Raw genomic sequence first — 25,864 nt, forward strand, 5'->3', positions numbered from 1 at the left:
GGTCTCAGAGGCCGTGAGTGTGTGTGTCGTGAATGTGTTCACGCCTCGAGCTGTCTGTGACTCACATTTTGCTTTTGTGCAGCGCCTCAAAGACGTTCTTTCAATCTGACACTGAGCCAAATTTATCTCGCTCGCCTCTCTCCGCAGCGCTCATCATTATAAGCCTTCTTTGCCCGCTCCGTCTGACCAGCGCAGCGAATCGAGCGCTCCCAGTAAGCCGCCTCTTAACGCTCCTCTTACCTGCTCCGGGGGTGGGGGCGGTACGTGAGGGTTTCGTCTGATCCTCGATTTGACTTTGGATCTGCAGATTGAGGCGGTCGGCGTTTATTTATTTTTATTTATTTTTGTTGTTGTTGTTGTTCCTGCAACTTGATCCTCGCGGGGTTGCGACGCTTCACGCTCTTGAAATTTGCCCGTCTGCTCTCCGCAGGTTGATGTTTCCTCGCCGGGCGTCCCCAGGGTCGCTTTCAAGCCCGACCGCCGGCAGCTCGCCGCATCTGTCGGCCTCCTGAGCGAGCCCACCGATCGCCTCGAGCCACCGGGGAGTCAGCGCGCGAGGTTCCCGCCAGCGGTCCAGCGGAGCAGCAGCCGCCGGAGCCCGGCCGTCCTCGGCAGGACTGCGTCGCCATGGATACGGAGTCCACCTACTCGGGCTATTCCTACTACTCCGGGCGCTCCCGGGGATCCCACCGGCACGGGTGAGACTGAATCCCGCTCCCTTCGGTTGTGTTGTGTTTCCTCCCGCGTCGCGGTCGCAACCGGTCGTCGTCAAGCAACCGAGCGGCGAGTGAACGAGGCGGCGCTCATCGTCGACCAGCCGTCGACTCGCCGAGCAAAAATGACAAAACTCGGGAGTCCAAATTCTTTCCGATGAAGGGCCAAAATCCGGACGGAGGGGCCACCGGGAAGAAACCTACACGTTTGGCGAACGACATCGATTAAACATGTATTCTCTCCGCCGCTGTCAGTCGGGGCAGGCGTGTGCGTAGCAGGAGACAGACAGCTGTCCTCCACTCGCTCGTACAAAAAAAAAATGCTGAAGCGGGTCTCCGCGGTGACCCGGGCGGGCCGACCGGGTTAAAGCGTGCGTGTTTGGGAAACGCTGCACTCTGTAACGTAATCCTCTATTCATTCAATATTGACCCACAATTCAGAAAAGTACACGTTGCAAACCGTCCAACCAGTTTTTTTTTTTCCCCCCCCCCCTGAACGCAATCAGCTCATTTAAAACGAGGTTTCTTTCCAAAAGACACCTTCGGGAGTTTTTTTTTTTGTGTGCGCGTGAGCTTGCTTGTTTTCCTTTTTTGTTGTTTTGTTGTTGTTGTTGTTTTTTTTTAATCAAATAAGCAGATGTTTTCTAACGCAGTTTGTTTCATTTGCTGGAGTGCACGATTGAAGCGGGAGCGTTTGACGCGGCTCGTGCAGGTCACGTAAATCTAATCTGGGGGGGGGGGACGAACGGGACTTAATCCGCCGTGGCTCGAAGCTGCACCTGTGATTGTTTTGGGAGGACCGGAGCAGGTCGGATGCAGTCTGGACGATAGAAAGGTGGAGTCCGCGTCGTGTTTTGTGTACTCGTTGAAGCCGTTTTTTTGTTTTTTTTCCGCCTCTCTCGCATGTCCAGCGTGCGTGGCGCCCCCCCCACACGGCGCATTAGTCTGTCAGCGGCCAAATGGCCGCGGCTGACAGGCCTCAGGAAGGGCAGCGGGAGACAGGTGCCGAAGAGGCCCGGCTGACTGACGGCTCAGCGGATACGTTGAGAGCCTGAGAGGAGATGAGAGCAGGGCGCCGAAGAGGAGGCTCCTGTTCCACAACAGCCCCTTCCCTCCCCTCCCCGCCCCTCCCCTCCCCTCCCCCCCTCCTTCACCCTCCGGCTTGTTCGCCATATATCTGGCCTCGTCCCGCTCCCACTGCTGCTGCCGCCACCTGTTGCCGTTTTAAGGACTTCTCGTGTCGTCTTTTTTTTTTCCCAGTCACACCTTTATATCTCTTTCCTCTCCGTCTCTTCGTCCTTTTTCTTTTTTTCTTTTATTAATTCCTTTTTGTTTTTTGTTTTCCCCCCCCCCCCCTTCTTCTTACTCCCTCGTGCCCCGTCGTGATATGAAAGCAGCAGCTGCCCCACCACCACCACCACCACCGGTCCTCGTCCGTTGTTGACCTCTTCTCTGCAGCCCCCCCCCCCCCGCCTTTCCTCCTGCCCTTAAATGGATTCCACACTTCTCCCTGATGATGGGTAGTAGGCGGTATCGCTCGCCGGGCATTCCCCGAGGCAGGAATTTGCCCTCGCAGCTCCCACCGAAGCTTCCACCGAACTTCCACCGAAGCAAAACGTGCTCTCACGTTGTCCGGAATCAAAGACGGACAGAGGAGGGAAGCCGGCGCTCGGGGGGGGGGAAAAAAAGCGAAACGTTCCACGGCGTCCTCTCGGCGTCCTCTCGGCCTACGCTGTTTTCTGTAGCCTTTCAAGCGAGTGACAGCAAATTGGATAAGAAACATATGGCCGGTCCCTCGTACCACGACTGTGCCAAGAAACAGGGGGGGAAAAAAAAAACCAACAACCACCGGCTGGCCTCTAATTTCATACACAAAAAAGCTAAACTGTCGCCTTTGAAGGCCCTTTTGCCCCCAGCTGTTCCAGATCGCTGTCGTCTAATTACCCCGACGACACGCGCCGCTCGTATCCGGATGAAAACACTCGTCCCGCCGTCGCGTTACGGACGCCCGTTCACGAGTCAGTCTTAAATGTTTTTGGTCAGGAAATAAAAGAGGAATTAAATGGGAAGATCGGCTGAGATTACGTTAACAGACGGCGGAGGGGTTCTGGAGCCAAAGACACGATTCCTTTATTCGCATCGAGCGACTCCGCTTTTTTCTTTTTTCTTTTTTACTCAATCCGACCAGTTTCTGCCGCGAACGGAGCGCGACGTTAAAACCGGGGGGGGGGGGGCGATCTTTTCAGTTAATTGCGGGGAGGACGGCGCGAACGCGCATTCAGCTGCGATCCAGAGCGGCGCAATTAGCAGCGCGGGGAAAGGCGCGAGTTACGATTTTGACTCGACGTTTCCGGAGAAAACAATAGTTCGTTCGGTTTATTGTTTCCAGCGTATTCATGATTCAAAAACAGGTGTTGTTTTTCGGAGTAGATCCTCCCGGTCCAGCTCGCCGCTCGCGAGCACCGGTTTTCAATCCACTTCTAGGACTGCGGTCGGTTTGGGGCGGAAGCCGATTGGAAGTTGCTTCAAAAGTCTCTCTCCCACCCCCCCCCCCCCGACCCCGCCCCCCCCCCCCGAAGGCGAGGCTCCTCCGCTCCTTCAATTTTAAGCATTTAAACGATTATTAAGTTTGCAAATCGCACATTAGCAGCCGCTCATGTGGAAAATTGGTTCCTTTGATTGCTACAACGCCAATTACGGGGCGGCACGCGGCATTCACACGGGGCGAAGTGAGCGATTCATTCACAGCTGTAAAACCATACAGAGCCTCTGTTAAAAGTTACGACTGTGAAAAATGGTCTGTTTTCCTTGGCTCGGTTAATAGTCCGTGAGCTGCTTTTGAATTTATACTCCGTAAACACAACCTCGACAATAAAATCGCGCGCGCGCGCCGCGCCGTCCAAACGGAGAGGACAAACCGGTCCTCGGGCAGTTCGGCGTGCCACCGTAGGGGCGCTTCCCCGCCACCGCTCCGTGGTCCCCGGGTGTTTGAGGGAAACGCCCGCTTCCAAAACCCGACCGGCCGGACTCCTCCCCGGCTCGCCGGGCCTCTCTCCTCCCTCCCCTCCCTTCCCTCCTCTCCCGTCCTCGCTGTTCCCAAAATGCCGTTCCCATTTCAAGGATCCACGCTGGAAGTCAAATTCCATTAATCAAATCATAACGCAGCGCACGGCTGGAATACCAATGAGGAGGCTGCATGCTAATGAGGCAGGAAGGGGATGTGGGAAGGAGGGGGGGGGGTAGAAGTGTGTGTGTGTGTGTGTGTGTGTGAGGTTTCAACACGGTGCGATTGCCCCAGAAACCTGCTGAAGGGAGGGGGGGGGGGGGCCCTGCCAGACAGAGGCCAATCTGTTCAAACCACTCCCCCGGCTGCCCCACAGATCCGCTCACCTCCGTGTTTCCTGCCCGTGCCCGATTGCACGTCTCTTAATGGTTAACGGCTCGGAGGTCCGACTCGCATCAACTCTGCGCCATTTCCCCCCCCCCCTTTCCCTCCCCCCCCTCTTCTCGCGCACTCGTAGTCTTTGCCAGCGCGGCGAGAAGAAGCAGGTGTCCCTGCTCGTTTTTGTCTCCATCTATGACCTCGGCGAGCTTGTTGTAACACCTGGAACACGCGGAGCGTCCGTTATACCGCATCAACATCTTGATCAACACGACCTCTCTGTGCTACACGTGTTATTCTCTGTAATCTAATAGACCCTGAAAATGCAGCTTTTATCCCAAATATCCGCGATATCTATATTTGTTCCTTTCCTTTTGTAACTCACCCCTCTGCTAAACTCGCACGCTCTTCTTCTTCTTCTTCTTCTTCTTCTTCTTCTACCTTTGTCCCCCCCCCCCCCCCAGAGCTGCTTGTTATTCCGAAGACGGCTTTGAAGCGGGATCCCCCGCCGCTCCTCCCCAATTAATCGGCGCGCAATCAGTGCCGGCGTTTGACTGACGATCTCTCCCGCCAGAATAGCCGTCGCCGCGGCGGCGACGACAACGGTAGCTTGCGATAATATTTGGAGCAATAATGACGGCGGTAACATATTTAAAGGCTTACATCAACCTCCCAATCCTCTGGATTCATTAGATAAGGCGACGTCAGTCGGCGTCGGCGAAGCGAAGTCGCTGCAGGCTATCGAGAAGCCAAGCTTTCTCGCTGTTGTGATTTTTTTTTGTTTGTTTGTTTTTGTTTGTTTTCTGTCGGGAAATCCAGTCCGTACTTCAGAGGAAGCACGAGAACAGAGGCGGAAAGCGGGCTGGTTGACGCCCTGTAATCCAAACACTCGGATCCCAAATGCGACACCGCGAGAGCGCGACGTTTCCGCGGCCGTCAATCAAACCCCCCCCCCCCCCTCCCCCCCTCGCAGACAGGATATCCTGCACGTTGTGGTTACGAATTGTTATCGTGCGAGAGGAGCCTTCGAGGTGTGTTTTGCGTTTGTCACTCGTGCTGCAGTGTGAGGGCTGCTATTAAGAGCCCCAAATCTTATATTTAGCCATTTTGTCTTGTGTATGACCGCGGAGATTAAAGCTGCTCTTATTAACGTTGTCACTCTGCAGTTGCCCCCAATTCCACAGACTTTGTTTTAGCACCTTTCAGCCTTTTGTTTTTAGTTTCAGGGTGCTTCACTCTGCTCTTTACCGAGGACCGCAGACGGAGGACGATGGCGACGGAGCCGGCGTACTCGAAGGAAAAGTCTATACGCGTACGATGTTTTCCGGAGGTGTAAATAAAGGGAGGGGGGGAGAAGAAAAAAAAAAAAACCCGGTTCACGTGGGCAGAAGCTTGAGTATTTTAATGGAGAGCAACACGCTCGAAACAAATCCGCTTTTGAAGGGTGTTCGCGTTTGGAAACAAAAACGTATGCCGTCTTTTTCATTTACCTGATTGGACATCGATATGTCCGCCCACTGGTCTCTTCGCATCATCGTCGGCGCGGAACCTCTGAACGAGACCTGAGAGTGGGTGGCGGGGGAGGGGGGGGGGGGAACAGTCGAGGGATTAACTGTTGAGCTTTTCCGTGGTAATGGAGCTGCAGAGTGGGCACGGCGCCACACTGTGATTGATGGCGGGTGGGGTGGGAGGTGGGGGGGGGGCAGAGGTCACTTGGTCTTGGTGACGGGCGCTGTCACTTTTTTTTTTTTTTTGTTGCACATTCTATTGGTTAATCGCAAAGATAATCATCAGATTTATCTATAATGAATATTAAATTTCACTCGACCCCGAGTCGGTGTTTTTTGTAATTTTTTTTAATATATATAGCGTCGTCCTCAAACTAACCGAGTCCCCCCCCCCTACCCGTTCTTTGTCTTCCAGGGAGCGAAGCCGGGACCGCCACAAGTCGCGCAGCAAAGACAGCCGCTCAGAAAAGTCCGTGACGATCAACACGCCTCCCGCCGAGCCGCTGCTGGGCGACTCGGCCGTTCGAGGGGAGCAGATCCAGGTAGGACCGAAAACAAAAAAAACACCGCCCCCGCGGGGCGCTCTGAAAACACCATCCCGGGTTCAACCGAACCGCTCCAGGAGCCCCTCGGTCTCGATCCCGCTTCCTGTGCCGCGCCGCAGTTTACATAAAGGATTCGGAGCACGAGGGGGTTTTATCGGTCGCTCGTACCAAAAACGAGTCGGAACGATCATTTTGTTGATCGGCCCGGGCTGGAAAAGACCATCTGCCGTCTCGGGGCGTGTTTATTTTTCCGACGTCCGGTTCGCGCGCGAGCTGAACTGTTTTTTTTTTGTTTCATACGTGCTGCTCAAAAAGCGCAATCTCGCCTAACGGACAGACACTTGTTTGCGGGCCTTCGGTTGCCTTAAACTGCAATACCACCGAGTGCCACCGGAGGCGGGCACCAAAAAGCCCGAAAATGAGTCGTCGGCTCAAGTCTCTCCTTCTTATTAGTGCTCTGGAGGTCCATCTGAAAATACTCCCTCATTCATTGGAAAATAAACTTCTAAAAGCCGTGTTTTTTTTGGGTGGGGGGGGGGGTGTCTGTTTGATTGACAGGCCTGTGCTGCGGCTAGGTTAAGTTTTCTTCTTTCTTTTTTTTTTACGCGTTACGCTTAAAATCCTTTATCCAGTCTGCAGTTGCCGAGTGGAGAGCTTCGACTGCGCCGTGATGAATGAACTTTCATTTGTAGTTTGGAAGCAGTCAGTCGCCCGCAGGCACGAGTCAGAGGACTTTAATTTGAGAAGTGATGGATGGTTGGAGCGCACAGACACTCTTGGCTTACCCCAGAGTGACCTCTCCTTCCAGCCGAGCCGTCTGGACTCGCGGCCCCTCCTCGAGCGTTTTTTTTTTTTTTTTAAGCTGCCGAAAGGGAAAAGACGGGTGTGGGGGGGAAAAAAAAACAAAAAAAAAACAACCCTCGCAGACGATCCGACGGCTCACCGGCGTTCACTGACCTACTTGGCGCTCGCGTTCCCTCGTGGCGAGACTCGTCAGCGGATCCCCGGCGTGCGTTCCTCCGTCCGTCCGCCCGCGTCTAATTTTAACGCGCGACAGGATCCGCCGCACCTCATGTCTTATTCACGCCGCCTGCGGGGGCGTCGGGCTCGGAAACGTGTCGGAGAGCGAGTCTTAAGGTGGGGGGGGGGGGGGGGGGCATTTGTTTTATGGAATTTGGATTTTGTTTACTTCGGACAAATCCAGACTAGCCGTGTCCTCCCTGCCTCTCGTCTGAATGCCAGACTAGCTTATCAAACTTCTCACCTCACTCCTGATGAGCGGGTGAATAAGCCCCCCCCCTCCCCACCCTCCACCCCCCTCCACCCGTCCTATTTCCTCATCCCGAGGCCCACGGAGGCGGGCGATCGGGCCTCGGTGCGTTTCCCAAAGCGCGGAAACTGTTTCCTTTTTAGGTCGGAACGCAACGACCTCTCTTATCTCTTGTGAATATACGTTTGAGCGGAACACTCCCGGCCGGTTGCTCCGACTCCGGGAGTCGGGCCAAAGCCCCCCCCCTCCCCCCCGCCCCTCCCGGGCCGCATGCGAGAACTCCACTCGGGGCGTCCGCTCGGCCGGATAATCTGCGAGGCGGGTGAGCGCGGCGGCGTCGCCCGGACGCTTTCGAACGACAACGGGGGTGAGCGAAGCGCCGGCGGCGCGCGGACACCGAGTCACGTGAGCGATCGGCTCACCTGATCCCGGCGTTATTGTGCCGGGTAACCGGATAGGGAGAGAGAGAGAGAGAGAGAGAGAGAGAGAGAAGTCAAGAGGCGGACCGGAGGAGCTCGGCAGCTTTGCGGCTTAAGAGCACGTTCCCCGGCGGTGTTGTGTGAAGTGTCAAACAGGAGAAATGGGATACGTTTCAAACCGTGAAGCGTTGTTCGGAGAGTTAACACCTTCCTCCCCACCCTCCCGACCCCACCACCACCACCACACCCGCTAACCGGCGGAGAGAGAAACTTTCAGCGACTCCTGCAGTGGGTGTGATTTGCGATTGACAGCGCGGGGATCAGGTGTAACCGAGGGAACATTTGGCTCCAAGTGCGCTCCAGCTTCTGCTTCGCACGGGCGGATTGCGCAACCCCCCCCCGTCCCCCGTCCCCCTCCCCCTCCCCTCCCCCGCGCACGTTCCACTGAACACGTTTGGCCGGGTGCCGCGGTTCTCTTCCGTCCTCTGCGCAGCTTCATCTCCCACCGGGAGCCTTTTTTTTTTTTTTTTTTTATCCTCCTGTTGTAGTTGTCACTTCCTGACTGTGCTCGCTCTCTGCGCTCCTGTCGCGGGCAAACACCGTGACAACGGCTTCTCTTTCGTCTCTCTTGTGGATCGTCGTCGTTTCCCGCCCCGCGCCGTTAATACGGCCCGCTGCGTTTCAGTCGCGTAAAGACACGAATCCGCGACTATTTAACAGACGGCGTCGGCGGCCGGTGACGTGGCGTTTTAGTTGAAGCCCGTCTGAAAATAGTCCCGTCACCAATTGGAAAACGAGCCCGGAGAAGCCGCGCTTGTTACGGGGGGGGGGGGGGGGGGGGGGGCGTTGTCTTGTCTGTTTGACGGACAGGCCCGCAGTGCAGTCAGGTTACAGCTATCGTACCCCGCCCCGCCCCGCCCCGCCCTATCACCTTCCTGTCACCCGGCCCCGTTCATTCCACACGATCAGCTGTGCGATCGCAGCTGTTCGCCAACTGCTGCTTTCTGCTGTGGATTGAGAGGGTGTTTTATGGAGGAAGATTTCGGCGTCTCTGTTTGTTTGTTTTTGGTGTGGTGTGGGGGGTCGATATGAAAAATGCGTTTTAAAATCAGCAACAAAAGCGCAGCCACCGCTTTGAACCAATCGAACGCGAGTCCGTCTCTAAATCCTATCGATTTACTTTTTTTTTTTTTTTTTTTTTTGAAACCTGAAAGATTTCCTGAAACAGCCGGAAGTTTCTCAGTCAGCATTCAGGCCCGTTTTCTGTCGCGGATTAATACACATCGGGCGCTGCGGCGGGTGCGTTCACGCGGCGTTGATTGAAAGTAAACTGCGGTTTCGCCGGCAGCGCGGTCGAACGGTGCGTTTTAACATCGGGTTTGATACACAGAAAATAACTGGCGGCAGGATGTTTGTTTGTGTCTTCCCTCGGGATTTGTTTCGTAACAACGAGTTCAGAGAGCATCGCTGACATGCTGTCGGTTGATCCGTCGCTCGGACAGACGGCTGTTGTTCCCCCCCAACCCCCCCCCCCCCCATGCAACCAAACACACACACACACGTAGCAGCGGCGGCATCGTCACGGCGACAGCGCAGTGCTCACTGGGTCAGAACCAATGGACGGAGAGTGGTGCTGAGGCAAGAGGAGAATAAGGAGGAGGAGGATGAGAGAGGACGCCCTGGGGGGGAGGGGGGAGAAAAAAGGGAGGAAGAGAATGAGACAAACGCATCTTTGGGTAAACGTCACCTCATTCGTGTGTTTATTTGTTCACTTCCTGGACTCGGATGTTTATTTATTCTGCTCTTCCGTCTCCTGTCTTTCTCTCCGTCTCTCCGTCTCTCCATCAATCCCTTCGCCCCCCCCCACCCCCACCCCTCCCGCAGCCCGTGCGATTGCCTCGCCCCCCCCGTCCCCTCTCCCGTCCCCTCGCTCTCCGGTCTTCCTCCATAAAGCCCCTTACATTTATGTGGCAAGTGAGCGCGCAGTCCCATGCAATACCTCCCGAGGCACCATGGGAGAGATTTCTATATAAAGACGGATAAAGTGGGGGAGGGGGGCGGGCGGGCGCGCGCCGGTCTGCAGATCAAGAGCGATTCAGGGAGGTCACACACACACACACACACACACACACACACACACACACACACACACACACACACACACACACACACACACACACACACACACACACACACACAGACTCCGGGACGGATGGGACGAGGAGGAGCAGCGGCTGAGTACAGAGAGGACGTTTTTTTTTTTGTGAGCCGGGCCGAGGTTCGGTTTTGGTAGGAGAGGATGCAGTCGCCGACGGCGATGGAGCCGGCGGACGAGGTCGGTGAGGCGGTAGAGGAGGTAAAGGAGGTCGTCGTCACCACCGGAGAAGAAGACTCGAACACTAACTCGCCTGCGGTGGGCAGCTGTGGACCGGGGACTAGATCCAGCCAGGTAGGACGGGACAGCTGTCTGATTGGCTGGAGGTCTTACGCCGCGTACACAGCGGATGCACGGCTCAGCTCGGTGTTGCTTTGTATCTCAACGCGATCGTTTTGGTTCAGGCAGAAGGTCCGCTTTTAAATGCATCATGTGTGTTGCGCATGTGAGTCAATAATAAAGTGCGCCGCGGCATTGAACACAGCTGCAGCGCAGCATGTTTGTAAACGCCGACGCGGTAGTTTTTTTACACCGCCTCGTACTTGGTGTGGCTTCCTTGTTGTGTTGTCGTGACACCGTCTGGATGCCGGGAACCTTTTAAGTGAAAGAAATCGGCGTCCAAACGACCCGACAGAATACCCCGCCGGAGGATTTGTTTTCGTAGTATGTTTAAATTGTAGTTGCCGTTTACCAAAATGTCGTATTTTTCTATGCGGCGTTATCGATCTGGTTTCCCGGGGTGTTTTTTAATCCCCTTCCTGCTCGTCAACTCTCACTTCGGTGTCTTCAGCGTCCTCCCCCTCACCTCCCGAATCTCTGACGTCCCTCCCGCTCAACCGTCGGTCTCCGCATTTGTCTCGCGGTCTCGCCTCGATCCCGCAAATTAGTCCCGGCTACCGTTTTCCAAGTGCTTCCCTTCCCTGTCCTGGCAAGTTGTTTGGCATCGGCGCTCGCGCTGGCTGCACTCCGAACAAAGGTGGTTTTTAAATTGCTGTGTGAATGGGATGGTGCTATATTTTACACACACACACACACACACACACACACAACTCGCAAACCATACACACCTCGCCTCCCGGGGGGGGTGAGTAGAGTGCACTTGGTCCTGCGAAGGGGCTTTGTTTGCGTGCCCACTTAGAGCCCAACAACAGAAAACAGGCTTTTAGTGGATATTTGATTTTTTTTTTTTTTTCCCCCCCTGTGAGACACAATAGCTGTTATTTATACTCAGCTGGAGATAGAAGGCAGAAAGTAGATGCACGCTGGCTGGCATAGCATGCAAACACGCTATTTATATATACACACACACACACACACACACACACACACACACACACACAGTGCCCTGTTGAGCATCTTTTTTGCCATCTCGTCACGTCTTTGTTGTCTTGTATTTTCTCGCGATAACCCAGTTAAAGGCCGATGCCGGCACTTTGCCCAAATATGTGGCTTTCGCCGACTTTAAGCGCAGAAGTACGTTGTCACCTCACCCGGGACTTTGGCGAAAAGCAGCTGGAGCTGTCACGCGTGTCATCATGGAACCGCCCCCCCCCCCCCCCACGGAGGCCCTTTGAGCGAGGGCCCGACGAGCGCTTCGCCGGCGCAACGCGACGCCTCCGAACCGAGCGCACCGGTTGCCGATCGGATGTCGCGCCGCGTGCGCTTTGGCCTCGCCGAATTCTTTTCTTCTTTTTTTTTTTCTCACCGAAATGCTTTCGCGTCTGGCGACGCCGCCCTCTCCCCCGGCCCTCTCTTCTGCCGGGGTGGACCGTCACGGCTTTATCGAGGGATTGGCAGCGCTGAATTCTCCTCTGAAGTTTACTCCGGCGGTGTAAATGAATCTTTCTCCTCCCGTCTGCTTCATCCGCTTGTTTACCGAGAACACGTCATTTCAAATGTTGACTTTCTTCCCTCAGCTGCTTCTCAACCCTCGTCTGGGACGAATAAATCACTGCAGGCGCAGGACAAGAGTAGACCTGACAGCTGTGCGTGTGTGCGTGCGTGTGTGTGTGTGTGTGTGTTGTGTGTGTTCGTGTTCATGACTCATTGTCGGGTTTGTCTGCACAGTAATCGTCACTGGCTGTTGAACTGCGACTGCTCTTACTTCCCAGTGCCTCTCCGGATCAATCCCTCGCCTCTCTTTTAATTGGCCGTCTTGCTGTGGAACATTTCTGTCGCCCTTTGGCCGGGCCGCCGCCGCCTCTTCGTCCCCTTCGCTCCTCGCCGTCCCCTTCTCCCGCTTCACCCATTTTGCCGCGCTGAATGGGACCGGGCCTCCCGGTACTGAACCAGATCGGCCCTGCGGTTAATGTCGGTTAATCCCGTGAGGAAATGTGGGTCACCGGTGTCTATTTTTAGTCCGGCTCGGCGGAGGGTGAAGCCCAGGTACGGCAGCGAGGATCCGACGACGACACGGTCCCAAATTTCATGAGCGTTCGGTGGGCATGAGGACACTTATCCTCCGGCTATTTTTAAATTTTTTTTTTTTTTTAAATATTTATTTATTTAGTTGTGTAGAAAGTCCACCGTGGCATGGACATCTCCCCGTCCCCTCCGGTTTGGAGTTACCCTGCCGCATGATGGGTAAAAACGGCGACGGAGTCCGTAAGTGGCGCGTGATTAGGTGGAACGAGCGTGTCGTGATTCATCGCTCCCCCGGGTGTTGTCGAGGTATCCGCCGTGCTCGGAGAGGAGCTCTTTCTCGCACCTAACGCCTATCGATTTCCTTTCTCGCTCGCGCAAACACACGCCGATACCACACACACACACACACGGCATGCTCGTCCTCACCAGTCAGACGGGATTAAGACTTGAGAACACGTCAACAGTCGGACAGGAGACGCACGGAGTGCAGCGTTTACTCGTTTAGTCCCTCCGGGATCTTTTTGTGGTTTTTTTTGTGTGTTTTTTTGGGGGCCGATCAAAAATGTTTGATTTCTACGATTCAATTTCGAGAAAGGAAAAATAAAACCTGACAAAGGAACAAATAAGTCACCAACTTTCTTCGACGGCGATCGTCTTTCCAGAACCGACCGTAACTACGTGACTGCAACGTAGAAACGACGACGACGCCAGCCTTTCAAAATAAGAGCTTCGGATGCTGTTTAATTGACGATCATTTAACATACATTATTACGTAATAATCACTTCCTTTCGCCAGAAGCATTTAATCAGATCATTTTAACGTGAAAAGCACATTTCCCACAAACTCACCCGAGGTGTTCCCGCTTCTTCCGCTACGGCGGCGTTTGCTTGAACTTGAGTGACTTGTCGTGATTTCCCGGAGGGACCGGTGGAGTCACCGGGAAGGTTAAAGATTTGACTCGAAGGTTTCCTGCTTTTGACTTGAACGCACATCTCCGGCGCGGCTGTCTTTAACTAACCGCTCGGGTACGCCGCTTCTCAGCTCTTAAAAGATTGGCGCGCGTAACGAGAAAGTACTGAGGTTTTTGCTCGCAAGTTTGTCGTTTATTCTTGCCTATTTACTTTCCCCGTCTCCCCGCCGGGACGGGAGAATTTACGAGCCCCCCCCCCCCCCCCCCCCCCCCCCCGCTGTCGCGGCAAAGGTCAGGCGAACCCGAGATGGCTTTCGGCGGCTGCGCCTCATCTAAGAGACCGTCGCTTGCAAACCGATACGGTCGACGGGTCGTCCCCCGTGACCGATAGCGGCGCTAAAAATAGGAAATGATGTCGCACTGAATTTCAGTGTAAAATTCCTGCGTTTCCTTTTTCTCATCAGCGAAACGAGGTCAAATCAGGATTTTTGCCTCCGACCGGCGTTTCTGCGCGCGACGTAACGGCACCGCGACCGGTTTACTAGTCCGTCGTTAGCGTGGCTCTTCCCGACTCGGCGCGTCCCGTCTCCGTTTCAAATTAAAAGCCTCCTCGAAGCGTTTCGGTAGACGGAAACCCGTCACTTTCTCAACCGGGCTTTTATTCTGAAACGGAACTCGCCGCGGCCGAAGTCGGGACAGTGATGGCGCCGCGGTGTTTGCTGACCGCCGGTTTACCGTCCCGTGTACTTCCTGTGTCTGGTGTACGGTGCGCATCGGCGGTGGAACCTTCTATCATTAGTACGCGAGTGCACACGGTAGCTTCTTTCTCTTTTTCAAAGACAACGTGAGCGTACGGCCGGGGTCCTCCCATTGTTCTGCTTCATCTCTGCTGTTTTAACCCCGAGGCCAGCGGGATATTCTCTGTCCCGACGCACCATCCTCCTCCTCCTCCTCCTCCTCTTCCTCCTCAGTCTAAATGTTCATAATGCGTCGCCTCTCGGCTACGGCGGGGGGGCAAATGTTATTGATACGACCCTTGAAGTTGGACTCGTGCATTATGTTGCTTGTTTTTGGGGGAAAACAAAAACCCGCCGTTATTGAATGATCTCGTAGCTGATGGCGGCTCATTATCCCCCCCTCCCTCCCTTTTTTTTTATTTTTATTTTTTACATTTTTTTGTTGTTGTTGCTGGCAGCGCTCGGCGAGCTCGCAGGGCCGCAGCGGCTGCAGCCTGTTATGACTGCCTTGTAAAGAGTCCTTATCTTTTGTTATTGTAGCCGCCCTGCTCCGACACCGCTGACCTTTATTATCTGCGGATGCAGTCGGACCGGGACGTTGGCGTCGGAGGCCGGTTTGGCAGCCCCCCCCCCCACACACACACACATCCCATTTTCGGCTCCTTTCTTTTCCCACGTGTTTGGAAATAACCTCTCTTACGCGAGTTCAACTGACGCTGCAGCCGAAAGCGAAGCGGTCTCGACGTTTGTTTTGGTTTGATTTGTTGCCTCAGATATGAATACACGCGAGGAGAAAAAAAAAACTGATGCCAGGACCAGGAGGTCAGGTGATCGAAAAGATGTCAAATGAGGTCGCCCTTACAGAAAAAAAAAAAAAAACATGAATCTGACACGTTTTTGGATTTCAATTTTCTCGGTTGAGCTAACGTTTAACGTGGATTTACTGCTTTCGATAAGACGGTGAATTGGAAACGTATAAAAACGTTGACGCGCTATTACACCTGACTCCAGTTTGACTCGGTGCTAAGAGTGTGATTAAAAAAAAAAAAAAAAAAAAAGAAAAGTCTCCTCGGGGGATCATTTCCGAAACCCTCCGAGCGGAAATAAGACACCGGAACGATTGTGGTAAAATGTCAAAACGCTCCTTTGGTTTCTCCCTTCAGGACGACAACTGGGGCGAGACCACCACCGCCGTCACCGGCACGTCCGAGCACAGCCTCTCTCAGGAGGACATCGTCCGCATCACCAAGGACCTGGAGGACAGCGTGGGGCTGGACTGCCGCCGCCACTTCGCGCGGACGCTGGCCGTGATCGCGGGCCTGCTGGTGTTCCTCACGCCGCTCGCCTTCCTCGTGCTCCCCCACCTGCTGTGGCCGGAGAAGCTGCAGAGCTGCGGGACGGCCTGCGAGGGCCTCTTCATCTCCGTGGCCTTCAAGCTGCTCATCCTGCTGCTGGCCGCGTGGGCGCTCTTCTTCAGGCCGGCGCGGGCGGGCCTGCCGCGGGTCTTCGTGTTCCGGGCGCTCCTCGCCGTGCTGGTGCTCCTCATCGTGGTCTCCTACTGGCTCTTCTACGGCGTCAGGATACTGGACTCGCAGGTGAGCCGAGGGAGGACGCCGACCCGGCCCCGAAACACGAGACGGTCGGTTTTCCCTTTCGCCGTGTTCGCCGCGCGAGCCTGGATTTCAAAATCCCCGCCGGTCCTTCGCTCAGAAAAAACAAAACAACAACAACCCCACACGCACAAATAGAGGGCGGAAAAAGCTGGCGAGTCCTTTTGAAGCGGCTCTAAATATTCATACGCTCCGCATCTGCAGTTTCACCCTCGCAGGGGGAACTTTCCACGCGCATCGTTTGCTTTGAAATGTTGTTTGTTTTTGTTTTGTCTTCACCTATTGTCTCGTCTATTTCCCGACGTCACCGTCCGCAGGATGAGAACTACCAGGGCATCGTGCAGTACGCCGTGTCGCTGGTGGACGCGCTGCTCTTCATCCACTACCTGGCCGTGGTGCTGCTGGAGCTGCGGCAGCTGCAGCCGTGCTTCTCCGTGAGCGTCAGCCGCTCCACGGACGGCGAGACGAGGCACTACAACCTGGGACAGCTCAGGTGAGGAGCCGTCGTCCACGTCTGAAATCTGGCCGAATTTGCCGGTAGTAATAAACCGGTGACCGGGATATAGCGGAGGATGACGGGAGGGGAACTGGGACACCTCGAGTGAGGGAGGTTGGGAGGGAGGGGGCGGGTGTAAGCGGGAAGTAATTCGTACAGGGAAAGTCTCGGGAACGTCAAAGAAGAGAGGAAAAAAAAACAAAAAAACAGATTTGACGATCGTGTAGAAATTCAACCAGCGGTGGAAGAAAAATGTGGGAGAGACGGGAGAAGAGGGGGAAAAAAACACACACAAAAAAAACAAAAACAAGGAGAGAAAACTGTGCCGGGAGGAAAAAATGAAAAGAAATGAAGGAGAGGGTGGAGAAGAGCTGCAGACCGAAGGGGAGGAGCACGGAGGAGAAGACCCAGGAGACCGAGGCAGGGAGCAGAGAGAGAATAGAGAAGGAGGGATTAATAGTTAATGGGAGGGGGAGCGTTGACGAATCCTCAAATTTATGTGGGAAAGGAAGAAAGGGGAAGTTGTGTGCGTGTGCGTGTGTGTGCGTGTGTGTGTGTGTGTGTGTGTGTGTGGAGGAAAGATCAGCTCAGACTAGATCAAGCAGCTTTTTTTTTTCTTTTCTTTTTTTTATCGTCTCTGAGGAAAAAGTGGAATATCCCTTTTCTTTTTTCTTTTTTCTTTTTTTTTTTGTAGCTCCCATGTACCGATACGCAGCTAATCACATCCACTCTTTGCTTTTGTGGTGAAACTAATTAAAGCTGATGGATTTATGGATTTCTGACAGCGTGAAATACTATCCCGGGCTGTCAGATTCATATCTCCCTGTGGGTTTGCAGGTGGATCACTCAAGACTCCGGGTGAGCTTTGCCCTCCGAAATATTTAAAACACTCCGGGATCAACGGGTCTGAAGGCAGCTCGGTGAAATCCAAAAGTCCGAACGGGGATAGGCGGGATCGTTACGTTACGAGCCGCGTACTATTTCTTTGGTGCTTTCAGAACGTGCTGCAGCCGCCGTTGAAAACCGCCCACTGTTGCGGCTTCGTCGTACAAATACGCCTCGACCTTTGACCCTCTCGGTCCACGTCCGTCGTGATCCGTAACGGGACGTTTGACATTTTAATGCTCTCGTGGAGCCGTTAGCACCCTGCTGCTCACATTCCTGTTTTGCTGGCGTGCTTCTCATCTCGGGGACGCCGGAGGACCCCCGACGGCTCGCCTTTTGATGCCGATCCAAAGGCCCGAGGAGTTCCCCCCCCCCCCTCCGTTTGACCGGACGAGTTGAATATGTGATGCACGGCTGTTTGGGAGGGGGAGGGGGGGGGGGGGGAGGTCAACACATTGTCTGTCGGGGGACTTCCCGGTTTTCCATCGGTCGCTCGGTCCCGAGCTGCAGCGGCGGTCAGATATCTGAAGTTGGACCGCTGAACAAAGTTGTCTGCTTTATACTCTCTTCCCCCCCCCCCCCCCCCCCACACACACACACACACACACCGAGTTTCCGTTCTCCGTGACAGAGCTGCTCGCTTTTTAAGTGCCTTTTGTGTCACGTTTGCTCGGCTAAATAATTGATGGGAGTCGGGAAGAGGCCGGGGACTGACTCAGCATTTTCCGCAGGACGCCACCGAACAACGGTTCCCGTCTGCGGAGCCGCCGACGAGTTGCTTGAGCCGACGCTCTCTCCCCGCGGCGCATATGTTGTTGGTTTTCCTTCAGTGTGTATTATACTCAACCGGAGCTGAAAATCCCGGGAAATGATCTGCAAAACGGCTTCTTTTTTTTTTTTTTTAGTTTTACGGCAGTTTAAGAATGATGTCATTGCCTCTCCCTCCCTCTCCTTCCTTCCTGCTGATGTTCATGTGTTGTTAGTTTCTTCTACATCGCTGACTGTCGCCGACGAGAGATGGAGGCCGTGACGCACCGGCAAGAGAACGTGGGAAGAAATAATCATATATATATATATATATATATATATAAAAAAAAAAAGCTAGCGAGATGACAATAGAATTAGATGACATTTAAATCTACACAAGACAGAATCAGGTGGGGTGGGGGGGGGGGGGGCCTTTCGTCGGAGAGGGGTCGGGGTCGGGGGTCACGCCGCCGTCGGCCTCCGGGGCAACGGGGAGCGCGTGCCGCAGGCCGGAATGCGCTGCCGTTTCGTGTCTTGTCGAGTTTAGCGCTCCGCGAGGGCTGAGGTATGACCACGGGACACACACACACACACACACACACACACACACACACACACACACACACACACACACACACACACACACACACACACACACACACACACACACACACACACACACACACACACACACACACAGAGGGTTGAAAGGGTCCAGTGTTCAGCAGTGATGCGGTGTCATGTGTTAGTTAACATCTGTCAGCATCTGGTGTCCCCAGCTCACGGTGTCGTTATTCCAGCCACTAAATCCCTCGGTGGGCTGTGAACTTCCGCTTCACCAGCAGCCGGATTTTAATTTGGATTATTTTCGACATGTATTGTTCGTTTTCAGTCCCGTTTCGGGTCCGCAGGATGAAAAGAATTCGCTATATTTACTCCTCTATTAGCTCCGGTTTGGTCTCCACCATCTCCTGAAGAAATGACATGTATATATATATATATATATATTATATAGGCAGGAATATATGGGACCTGCCAGGAGGAGAGCCGTGGCAGAGGAATTTAAAGATGGTGAGGTTTGCTGGTCTTTTGTACAAACACGTTAAGCGCAGTGTTTTTCCGCGATTAATTACTGTTTATGTTGCGCCGTGACGTAAATACGAGCCCAACGGAGAGCGGCAGAGTCGGGCGACGGGTTTCTGCTGATGTCGCCTCTTCCGCCGTGTTAATACTTTTAAATGTGGAGATATTAGTGCGCGGGGGTGGGGTGGGGGGGGGGGGGGCTTCACGTTGTTTGATCTCGACGCTAAACCGGAGTCCTCGGCTAGCGGCCGCGCTCGGCCAAGTGAAGCTGAATTATGCAACAGTGCATTTGTACAAAATCTTTCCACTTAGGCATCCACTCCCTCTCTCCCTCTCTCCCTCTCTCCCTCCCCCCCCCCCGCCCCGGGAACACAGCAGCAGCACATTGTGACGTGATTTATGACATGTAACATGTGAAAACAACCCACTTTCTACACACTCGGTTTAATGGCGTGCCGTTTTGAAAGACAAGACCCGGCGTGCTCGCTCCTGTAAAGGATCTGGCTTACAGCTGCTGCTCCCACCTCCTCCTCCTCCTCCTCCTCTTCGTCCCTCGTCAGACATCACCTCCTGCGTCTCGCTTGGCCGTTGAGCGGCAACCGCGGCCTGCCGTTTAGTCGGCGTTCCCGACTGCAGCAACGACGGATCCCGTGCGCCGTTTCCGAGGAGTCCTGATACTTTTCATCTGTCGATGTTCTTTTGACTTTAAGGGTATCTCTCTCTCTCTCTCCCCCACCGAGCATCTCCTCCTCCTCCTCCTCCTCCTTTCCTTTCACTTCCATCCTTTGCGCCACTCGTTATCCTCAAGAAATACAAGAAGGAATTTTTTTTTTTTGTTTTTTTTGGTAACATTTGTGAAAAGTTTTCAAAGGAAAACCTAAAAAAAAAAAAAAAAAAAAGATCTCTGGGCTACTCCTGTTTTTTTTGTTTCGCATTCGAGGATCTCCTCGTGTTTTGGTATCACGAGCGAAAGGAACGTCCCGCGGCTGATGTTTCTCACCATCTTCTCAGACGCTTCCTGGATTTCACTTAGAACCCCCCCCCCACCCTCCTCCTCCTCCTACCCCCCTCCGGCTAAATCCCACCTCCGTAACTCTCCCGTTCCTTTCCCCTTCCTCCAGTATTCAGCGCGCCGCCCTCGCCATCATCGAGCACTACTACTGCGACTTCCCGGTCCACAACCCGGCGCTGCTCTCCGCCTCCAAATCCCGCGCCGCCAAGCACCTGGCCGGCCTCAAGGTCTACAACGTGGACGGTGAGTTCCCAGCAGCCCCCGCTGAGGGTGAGTGGGAAGCTTTTCAGTTATCTCTCTGTCCGTGTTCTCGGTGCTCTGGCGCGTCGCGGTGCGGTGGAGTCTTTGTATGTTGAAGCCGATGCGGAGTAAAAAAAAAAAAAAAAAAAACATTTTTAAAAATCCTGCAACTTAAAAGTGATTCTCAAACTATTTCCTTGATGAAGTGAACTGAAATACCGAAAGAGCATAATTCAAGATCACAATAACATAAAAGTATTTGATTACGTATGTGGCGGAAAGTCGTTTTGCGAAGAGCTTAAATCCTTCGTGTTTCTTCTTTTTTTGCATTTGTGATTTGTGTATGTGGGAGAGGGAGGAGGGGCGGGGAGAGGGGGGGGGGGAAGAAGGGGGATAGGAGGGGTTCGTATGTTGTTGTTGTTTTTTTTTTTTTTTTTTTAAACTGCCGGAAACCGCAACGATCGATCATTCCTCCGGAGCGCCTCTCGAAGCGTCTGCGGGTTTGATTCCCCCCCCCCCCCCCCCGATGCAGCAACGTTGCCGAAAAACCAACGGGGCCCGCCCGGAAGGGGAGAAAATCGATCCGGGTGGCCGTCGCGGCGCGATTAAGAGAGTTCGTCGGCGGTAACGTCCCGTCGGCTTTCGGAGTCGCCCGAGACGCTCCGTCGAATCGATCGCTCCCGAGGTTTTCTCGTTTGGCCGGCGATGAAAGGAAACGGGCCGGAGTTCCCGCTCGTTCCCTCACGTTTGCGCTCCGTGTTGTCCGCGGTCACGCGTTTGGTTTCCTCCGTTCCCGTCTCATGTTTTTTTGTTGTTGTTGTTGTTGTCGTTTTTTTTTTTTTTTTTTTACCACGACAGGTCCGGGGAACAACGCGGCGGCCGGACTCGCCCACTCCCAGTCCAGAGCCATGATCGCGGCCGCCGCCCGCCGCAGAGACACGAGCCACAACGAGCTGTACTACGAAGAGGCGGAGCACGAGAGGCGCGTCCGCAAGCGCAAAGCACGGTGAGGCCGCCGCCGCCGCCGCCGGCGTATTTAAAGAGGCGACGTAGCTTTCCGGCATGCAGGAGGGCCCCCTCGTTTGAAAACTGTGCTTTGCGACCCTCCCCAGCCTGGTGGTGGCGGTAGAGGAGGCCTTCACCCACATCAAGCGCATGCAGGACGAGGAGCAGAAAAAGGCGGCGGGCGACGCGATGGACCCGCGGGAGGCGGCGCAGGCCATCTTCCCGTCCATGGCCCGGGCCCTGCAGAAGTACCTGAGGACCACCAAGCAGCAGCACTGCCACAGCATGGAGAGCATCCAGCAGCACCTGGCCTTCAGCATCACCAACAACATGACGCCCAAGGTCAGACGGGCCGCAGTGCGAGTGTCCGTAGCGCCCGGGCGGGGAATAAAGCGAGGCGGAGCGGCCGTTAAGCCGCGATACCGCCGACGGACTCGTGTCATTTCAATTCTAGATCCGGGCTTCGTTAGCTCGAGTCGCTCCTCCTTATCAGTTCCGTCGGTCCGTCTGAAAGCAATCCCGTCGAGATCGGTAGTCAAATTAAGCACGTTCGGTTTCCGCCGGCAGATTTTTAACGCGCCGTCGTTCCTCCCCCGCAGGCGTTCCTGGAGAGCTACCTGACCCCGGGCCCGACCCTGCAGTACAGCCGGGACCACTGGCTGGCCCGGCAGTGGACGCTGGTCAGCGAGGCGTCGGTCACCAGCGGCCTGAAGGACGGCTGCGTCTTCCTGCTCAAGTGCGCCGACTTCAGCCTGGTGGCGACGCCCAAGAAGATCCCCTACATCCAGATGTCGGAGGAGTACATCGACCCCAAGTCGCACAAGTTTGTCCTGCGGCTACAGTCCGAAACGTCCGTGTAGGACTTTATCTTTTTTTTTTTTTTCTATTCCTCACCCTAACGTTTTTCACTTTGGTTTTGCAGTTTTTATTTGGACTTTTTAGGATTTTTTTTTTTTTTTTTTATATATATATATATATATATATATATATATATATATTATATATGAATCTATATATCACGCACACACACACGTTTGAATATATTGATCTTTTACCGTTTGATTTGGATGAAAAGAAGAAGCGTCGGCGGATTTGTTTGGACGCCTCGGATGTGGATGTGTGTGTGTGTGTGTGTGTGTGTGTGTGTGTGTGTGTGTGTGTGTGTGTGTGTGTGTGTGTGTGTGTGTGTGTGTGTGTGTGTGTGTGTGTGTGTGTGTGTGTGTGTGTGTGTGTGTGTGTGTGTGTGTGTGTGTGTGCGCGCCTTTCGTTTTTTTTTGTTTTTTTTTTGCGTTGGGAGACGCCGGAGCCAAACGAGACGGGAACACTCGGAGGTTTCCGACGAACCACTAAGGGCCGCTGACGGTGCCGAAAGAACATTTGGATTATTTCCGACGTCACCAGATGGAGAATTTAACGGAAATGTAATTCAATGCGTTTGACGGAAAAATATGAAGCGACGGCGATGAGATTTCGCACCCGACGCGCGTTCACGCACGTCTGCGGGTGAAAGGAAAACACCCCCAACAGGCGGGAACATCCGATCTCCAAAAGGATCTTTTAAATCTCCTCGTCGCCGCTTCAAGACGTCCGCGGACCTCCGGACGACCTCCCTTCCGGACCAGCAAAGACTCAACGCGTCTTAATTGCAGCGGCCAAAGTGGGACCTTGTATTTTGTATTTTTTTGTATTTTTTTTTTTTTTTTTTTTTGTCTCCGTGCGGGATTTCTCCTCCAGGAGCGACGGAGCAAAAAAAAAAAAAAAAATCCAAAGTATTTCCACTCCAGCAAACGGGAAGGGACGGCGGCGGGGAGCGGAGACGGAGACGTCAAAAGTACTACTGAGTCCCCCGGAATCATCCCGAATTGTCTTACCGGTAAATTCTCCCGACGAAGACTGGATTTCCGAACGTCGCCCGAGGCCCGCGCGGGGAGGTGAGGTCACGTACCTGTCGCCCGCGACGACAGCTCAAGCGGTAAATTTGGCACGACGTCCGTTTTCGCGGCGCCGAACGTCCCCCGTTCACCTTTTGCTGCGACGGTTTGAGTCTCTCATTTATTCTTCGTCACGCTCCCGATCAAAGAGGAAGCCGAACTCGGCCGCGAATTCGAGCGAACTCGGCAATATCGCGATAATGGAGCGCTTATTGTCATTCATCAATTCATTTGACGCGATAATGAAATCCGCATTAGAGCGAGCACTGCGGCAGGGCGGCACCTCCCTCCCCTCCCTCCTCCCTCTCTCCCTCCCGACCGGACCGTCTGGTTTTTCCCTCGTCTCACCTCCGTTGTCCGACGCACAAAACGGAGCGAATCCCCCCGAGGGCGGCGGCCCTTTCACGGACGGCTCGGAGGGGATCGCTCTCGTTTGTTTCACGGGCGACGTGGTAAAAAAAAAAAAAAAAAAAAAAAAAAGCCAGGAAGACGGCGTTAAATGAAGAAATATAAAAAGGAAGACCTTCACATCCCGTCTGGAACTCACCGACGGATCACCGAGCTCCTGCGGCAGCTCCACTCGAGCCGGGACAAACACTGTTTATCACGCTTACAAATAGCTTCTGTGCCTGGGTTGTCCCCTACTGCCCCCTGGCTGCTGAACCCGGTATTGTCACCGAGGGCATGTTTTCATGCAAACATTATTTCAAAACTGTCCCAATTTTTTTGGTAAAACACCTGGAAAGAAATTCACACACTTGCTGTTTCCCGTGGGACGCGTACCACAGCGCCCGCCACTGGTCACATTTTGTACCTACTGACAGATGAATTTTTGTATGAATCCCAACGTGACTGTGCCTCCTGTTTTTACACTGTATCTATTTATGTAAACAAGCATGTGTGTGTGTGTGTGTGTGTGTGTGTGTGTGTGTGTGTGTGTGTGTGTACGTATGTATGCCATTCCAGTTCACATGACCAGCCTTTATACCCCCCCCCCTCCACCCTCCACCTATCTCTCCCCTTCCCTCCCGCCTCCCCTCCACTCCTCTTCATCAGCACCATCTGTCACGCTGTTGCCAGGTTACAGTCGTCTGTCTGTTTTTTTTTTGTTGTTTTTTTTGACGGACAGCTTTAAGATGACGACGTGACGCCGCGATGTAATACGTGTTTGTTTCACAGCATTAACATTTGTAAAAGACAAAAATAAAACATTTTTATGAACATTTGTAAACCTGCTGAGGCTGCGGGAGGGGGGGGGGGGGGGGGGGGGCGCGCTGTCGCCGCCGCCGGGAAGTTTCACTTTTAGCGTCGCTGAGCGAGAGTCGCGGACGTCCGCTCGACCCTACGCCGTCCCTGACGGGTAAAAAAAAAAAAAAAAAAAAAAAAAAGACGTCCTCCGTGTCCTCTTTTGTGTTTTATTTGTGTGCTTTTTCCAGTTTTCTTCTACTTTCGTCTCTTGTTGGTGTTTTCCTACGTATCCCAGAGTGCCTCTTGGTTTTCAGAAGGAATATTTCCGCTTTCGTCTTAAAGGTGAGCGGCGAGGAAACGGCCCCCGAGTCTTCAAAGTAAGCGCACAAAGATCGAGATAAAAACGCAGATCTCTTCATTAAACGGCCTCAAGAGAATTACAATCACGGGAAATGATCCACATCTGTTTTGTTTTTTCCGCCTGGATGTCATGATTATCATTGTTTTATTCTGGAAAATGTTTAATGTCACAGAGGCGGAGGACTGTGGAGGCCGAGGTCGTCATCGAACTATGGTGTCGATCTCGAGCTGCGACCGTTGGCGGGGGGGGGGGGGGCAAATAAAATCGGGGCGACTCCGTCCATTTATGACTTAACGAAACTGTCAAGTGCATCTCTGAAGTGAGAAAGTCTCCGCCGCCGATCGGCGTTTTGCGAAACGTTCCCGGGATTCATCCGTTACCTGCCGAGTCCCTCCAACAGTTCACTTCGTCTCCGTACGCGCCCGTTGTCCCCGACGCTCTCCTTGAGCCGACAAAGCCTGATGGAAATACCAGCTCTTTTTTTATTTTTTTTTTTTTCTATTTCTTTTATTGATTTATTTTTTTTATTGGGTGGCATTTTTTTCGTCGTCATGGAGCTCGGCGGTAATTGGCTCGCGCGCGGCCGGGGCCTCGCGGGTAAATGAATGTCGGCGTCCGGTGCCGGGAAAAAAACAAAACAGAAAACTAACATCCTCATCCATTCGGCGAGCTCCGGGGCGCGAGACCGCCTGTCGAAACTCATCTGTCCTCGGCTTAACCTCCTCCTGCCTCCCCCCCCTCCTCCCCGTTACCCGCCTGGACCGGGACGCAGAGCAAGAGAGATGGGAAGGGAGGAAAAGGAAAAGAAAATGAGGAGCATTTGCATCTAAATGGGATGTTTTCTCCCTTTCAATTCCTCCCTCTCCATTTCCCGTGTAATGACTCGGTTACGTGGAGACGGAGGCCGCTTCAAAAATCTCCGCCTTAATACGTCTCGTCTTCCCTCCGTTCTCCTGCCGTTTCACATCGAACCTCCTTTGACCAGCGAAGCGTTCGCGGCGTCCGGGTCTGAAAAAAAAAAAAAAAAAAAACGGGGCCGAAGCGCCTCGAGCCGCGGTACCGCCGAGCGCCACCGGAGGTCGCCTCGGGCCGGCCTCGCCGATACAAATGCGACCTCGGCGTCGTCAGCCGGAGCCGAACGTTGTCATCTGTCGCCCGCGTCGTGGATTAAGTGTAAATCCCGCGCCGGGATCCAAACATCCCGTCGACACTCCGCATCGCATCATCCACCTCCGGGGGAACAACCGCTCTTGCGCGGACTTGTATTATTTATTTATATCGCGCCCGGCGTTACAGGTTCAG

The 25,864-nt window shown here is 53.8% G+C and overlaps 1 protein-coding gene across 7 annotated transcripts in view; it reads left to right on the forward strand.

The window, feature by feature from the left end:
- Positions 1 to 22,015, forward strand: part of LOC138629254 (vang-like protein 1) — a 33,173-nt gene extending 11,158 nt beyond the window's left edge. For 2 of the 7 annotated variants that reach the window (XM_069712847.1, XM_069712848.1), the window contains 8 exons: positions 431 to 698; positions 6,019 to 6,145; positions 15,168 to 15,599; positions 15,932 to 16,107; positions 19,947 to 20,107; positions 20,936 to 21,083; positions 21,190 to 21,424; positions 21,682 to 22,015. In XM_069712847.1, the coding sequence (XP_069568948.1) occupies positions 628 to 698; positions 6,019 to 6,145; positions 15,168 to 15,599; positions 15,932 to 16,107; positions 19,947 to 20,107; positions 20,936 to 21,083; positions 21,190 to 21,424; positions 21,682 to 21,942 (1,611 nt within the window). In that variant the 5' untranslated portion in view covers positions 431 to 627 and the 3' untranslated portion in view covers positions 21,943 to 22,015. Of the gene's footprint in view, positions 1 to 430; positions 699 to 4,704; positions 5,127 to 6,018; positions 6,146 to 9,446; positions 9,574 to 10,141; positions 10,287 to 15,167; positions 15,600 to 15,931; positions 16,108 to 19,946; positions 20,108 to 20,935; positions 21,084 to 21,189; positions 21,425 to 21,681 lie in introns of those variants that run through there. The other 5 variants (XM_069712850.1, XM_069712845.1, XM_069712846.1 and 2 more) reach the window with 5 other exon arrangements.
- Positions 22,016 to 25,864: the final 3,849 nt, after the last annotated feature.

This window comes from Brachyistius frenatus, unplaced genomic scaffold (assembly GCF_029030835.1).
Source record: "Brachyistius frenatus isolate BFR_SWC_R1_liver_20210118 unplaced genomic scaffold, ASM2903083v1 Contig_112, whole genome shotgun sequence".
Lineage (NCBI taxonomy): Eukaryota > Metazoa > Chordata > Actinopteri > Embiotocidae > Brachyistius > Brachyistius frenatus.